The sequence below is a fragment of the Xenopus laevis genome, chromosome 1L (assembly GCF_017654675.1).
Source record: "Xenopus laevis strain J_2021 chromosome 1L, Xenopus_laevis_v10.1, whole genome shotgun sequence".
NCBI lineage: Eukaryota > Metazoa > Chordata > Amphibia > Anura > Pipidae > Xenopus > Xenopus laevis.
This window is the reverse complement of record NC_054371.1, coordinates 88,452,382-88,455,675: the sequence shown is the minus strand read 5'-3', so window position 1 is coordinate 88,455,675 and position 3,294 is coordinate 88,452,382. Positions and strand designations below refer to the sequence as shown.

At 36.0% G+C, this 3,294-nt stretch overlaps 1 protein-coding gene across 5 annotated transcripts in view; it reads right to left on the bottom strand.

The window, feature by feature from the left end:
• Window positions 1–1,523: 1,523 nt before the first annotated feature.
• The window catches only part of prc1.2.L (protein regulator of cytokinesis 1, gene 2 L homeolog), a 25,690-nt gene continuing 23,919 nt past the window's right edge, over window positions 1,524–3,294 (bottom strand). For 2 of the 5 annotated variants that reach the window (XM_018252887.1, XM_018252914.1), the window contains one exon: window positions 2,332–3,294. This exon is cut by the window's right edge and continues 201 nt beyond it. Coding sequence is in view for 3 of the 5 variants with exons in the window: in XM_018252897.2 (XP_018108386.1) it covers window positions 1,929–1,973 (45 nt within the window). In the remaining 2 variants the exon portion in view is untranslated. Of the gene's footprint in view, window positions 1,974–2,331 lie in introns of those variants that run through there. The other 3 variants (XM_018252897.2, XM_018252905.2, XM_018252881.2) reach the window with 3 other exon arrangements.

Sequence of the window (3,294 nt, the reverse complement as noted above, 5' to 3'; positions counted from 1 at the left end):
GTAGATTAGTAAAATTCCAGCCCTCTGTACCATATAAGTTAGACAACACTGCTGTAGTGTATACCTGCACCTAAACATGTACTTCTTTGCCTGGCTAATATTAGGTACAAGTTATAAACAGAGGTCAGGAAAAAAGCCAGCATGAAGGGAGAGAGATTTTTTAGGGGGTTGTATACTTTTTTTTTGCATAATGTACTTTGCTGATTTATGATAAACAAGTGCTCTCATTTTATCTGGTATTTATGGAAGCAGTTATTTTAACATTATTGAAAAGTTATATCTATCCCTTGCCATTTTTTCCACTGCTCCTCCTACAATTAGGAGGGAAGAACATATGTTCTTACACTTACTTGGGCTTGGTGCAGGCTGGAGGAAAGGCATGGACAGCTAACCACAGAACATGCAAGGCCCTGCAGACTATGGAGTTTTGGCTCAGGGGAAGCATATGACTGCTGTATAGGATGAATGTTCTCAACTGCTCACATTTTTTGTGGTTTTACAATCCAAACATTACTATAAAAGGTTCACTACCATATGCTTTTTATGATGTGTCACCATAATTTGGCCATGATGTGCACTGTTGTAGGAAGACTGCACAGGTATCTGGAAACTTAGTGCTGGTGCAGCACATAACATGTGGATGTATGGAGGTAAATCTGACCAATAATAATAATACACCTGGAAGCACAGACCTCAAAGGCATTACTATATAGAGACACCAAAGAGGATTACGGGTTTAGATATATGTAGATATATCAACATGTGCTAAACTGTAATTCAGTGGGGATGTTTGTATCTCATCAGGCACTGAAAAACATTCAGTTGTGGCCACATTGTTGTGGGTGAGGACAATTAACCCCAGAAGTATATGCATTTGTTAGTTTTTTAGGCAATACATTCAATCATATTTATTATAGTAGTTGTGGTTATTCATTTCTGCTGTTTTTTTTGTTTTTTTTTAGAATAATAACGTTAGTCTTGTTTCAGCAGCAGCTATGGTAGCAATGGGGGAAAAAGTAAAACACAACACATGGGACTTAGTTGGTACTTTTCGTAATTGTAACAAAAGATGTTTAGATTTTATAAATTGCGATGTGTGAGTGCTTTGTGCTGTTTACTGTAAGTTTAAATGCATTAAATCGGACCACTAGATGGAGCCGTTATATACGTTGTATAATGCACTTGTTAGTTGCTTTATAAAAAGCAAAGATGGTCTTGACGTACCCACTGTGTGTCTCATCCATGCCTAAAAAATTAACCCCTTTTTAAGTACATCATTTATTTGTGTGCTATTCATATTTGTACTTTGGGTGGTATCCTGTGCAGAGGAAACATGCACTAGCTTAAGCGGTTTAAGTGGCTTACACTATGTTCACTGAGCCGGTGATCCTTATTCTTTATTAAAGCAGCAGCAATAAAACATGCAGATATTGCCATATGTAATAACTTTGTAGCATGATTTTTTATTCTAAAGGGTCAAACATTTTCTGCAAAAAAATATTTTTATTGTGAAGAGGACATATCCACCTGTATATGTCCACTTTGTATCCTGAAATTATAAAATTATGGTAAAATGTGGATGTCCTCTCCACACATATATATGTATTTCTTATAGAAATCCACTTGCCTTTTTGCATATACTCATCAAAGCTGAAGTTATACAGGCATGTCTTGGCTTGAGTCAGCCACCCTTCACACTGCTCCATTGGGTGATGAATGCCTAATGGCTGGTAGAAGCAGAAGGAAAGCTTTTTGCCATTACAAAAGTATGTTTGGTAAGATACTGGCACATACTGTAGCAAAAATAGTTTCTAGATTAGACAAATTGCATTTCTTCATTTAGAGATCAATGGTGTTTGGATTTTATTGGTCCATGCTTACATTTGAGGTAATACATTTGGTCTGTGAATATCTTCAGAGTAAAGTGATCAAGTTAACCATGTCTCAGGGTGGAATTCCAAGCAGTACAGTATCTAAGAGAGTAAATAGGCATAAATTTCATTTAATTATGTGTTTTCCTGCAACGTTTGGACTCTTACCTTCCTTAATGGGCAGTAAGTTATTTGGACAATCTGCCCTTTGATTTCACTGTATGATGATCTCCCCCATTAATTTTTATGGCAGAGACCTTTGCCAGCAATGTGGTGTGATCTGACCTTATGCTGACTTTAAATTCCTGTGTATAAACAAACCATGCAGAACACACTTTTAGTGCAGTCCCCTTTCAATGTCATGTCCCTAATCCCAGTAAAGAAGTCAGGCATCCGACCTGAACCAAATGGATAGTTCTGCTGCAATAATAAGAGTAAACTTACTGCCAGGACAAGCAGCTACAATAGGTTTCTTTATTCTAAACAATACACACAAAAAGTAACAGAAATGTACAAGAGATATAAATGCTTATGAATTTACTGTCAAAGGAAAATGCATTACAAGCATATATAGACTGAAAATCGTGTGCACAATTACACAGATTTTAAGCAGGAAGGTGTTCCACTAGAAGTAATGTACCACTAGCTACATGCAAAGACACAGTTTAATTGGGTTTAATAGGGTTACTCTGCATATAATTGGTGATTTCAAGCCCACATGAACTGCTCTATAGCTTTGCCTGTCAGCAGTTGTATTCACCATAGATATGGCAAGGTCAGGTGATAACTAGATAGTAGTTTTATATTCATTAAAAATAGGAAAAGCAAATGTTGGCTGAAAAGCAATTTTGCAGTCCCACTTTGATATGTTGTGAAGTAGTATTAGGATACAACAAGGCAACCTTCAAGCTCTGAAAATAGACTGAATGGAAGATAATCCATAATTGCAGTAATTTAAATGCCAAATGGGATAGCTGCAGAAAAAAAGCTAAGTAATTCAATATAGTCATGCATGAAATGCAACAACAGGCTTTAATACAATTGTACAGTCAATTTTCACTTTAACAGTCTCTACAAATGAAATGTATTACAGGCACTACAGAGCCTCTCCAGTAAGATTAATAAAAAAGGGAGATTCCCCTTCTCCAATAAGAGCAAGAAATAACACCAATGCAAGACTATAGAAAAATATATTGCTGTAGTCGAAGCATTTAGAGGCAGATCTCTTAATTAGGCCGAATCAGAGGTCATTTCTCCTTATTGGAAATTAAAAATATCTGCCAGAAACCGAAAGATTAATGAAAACAGAGAGCAACGTAAACAATTACTGAACTGTTTTGCTTATATAAATGTTGATTATTTACAAGGACAAGACCACATTTAAAAAGACACGAGCAAGAAACAATATTTACAGTTACAATTC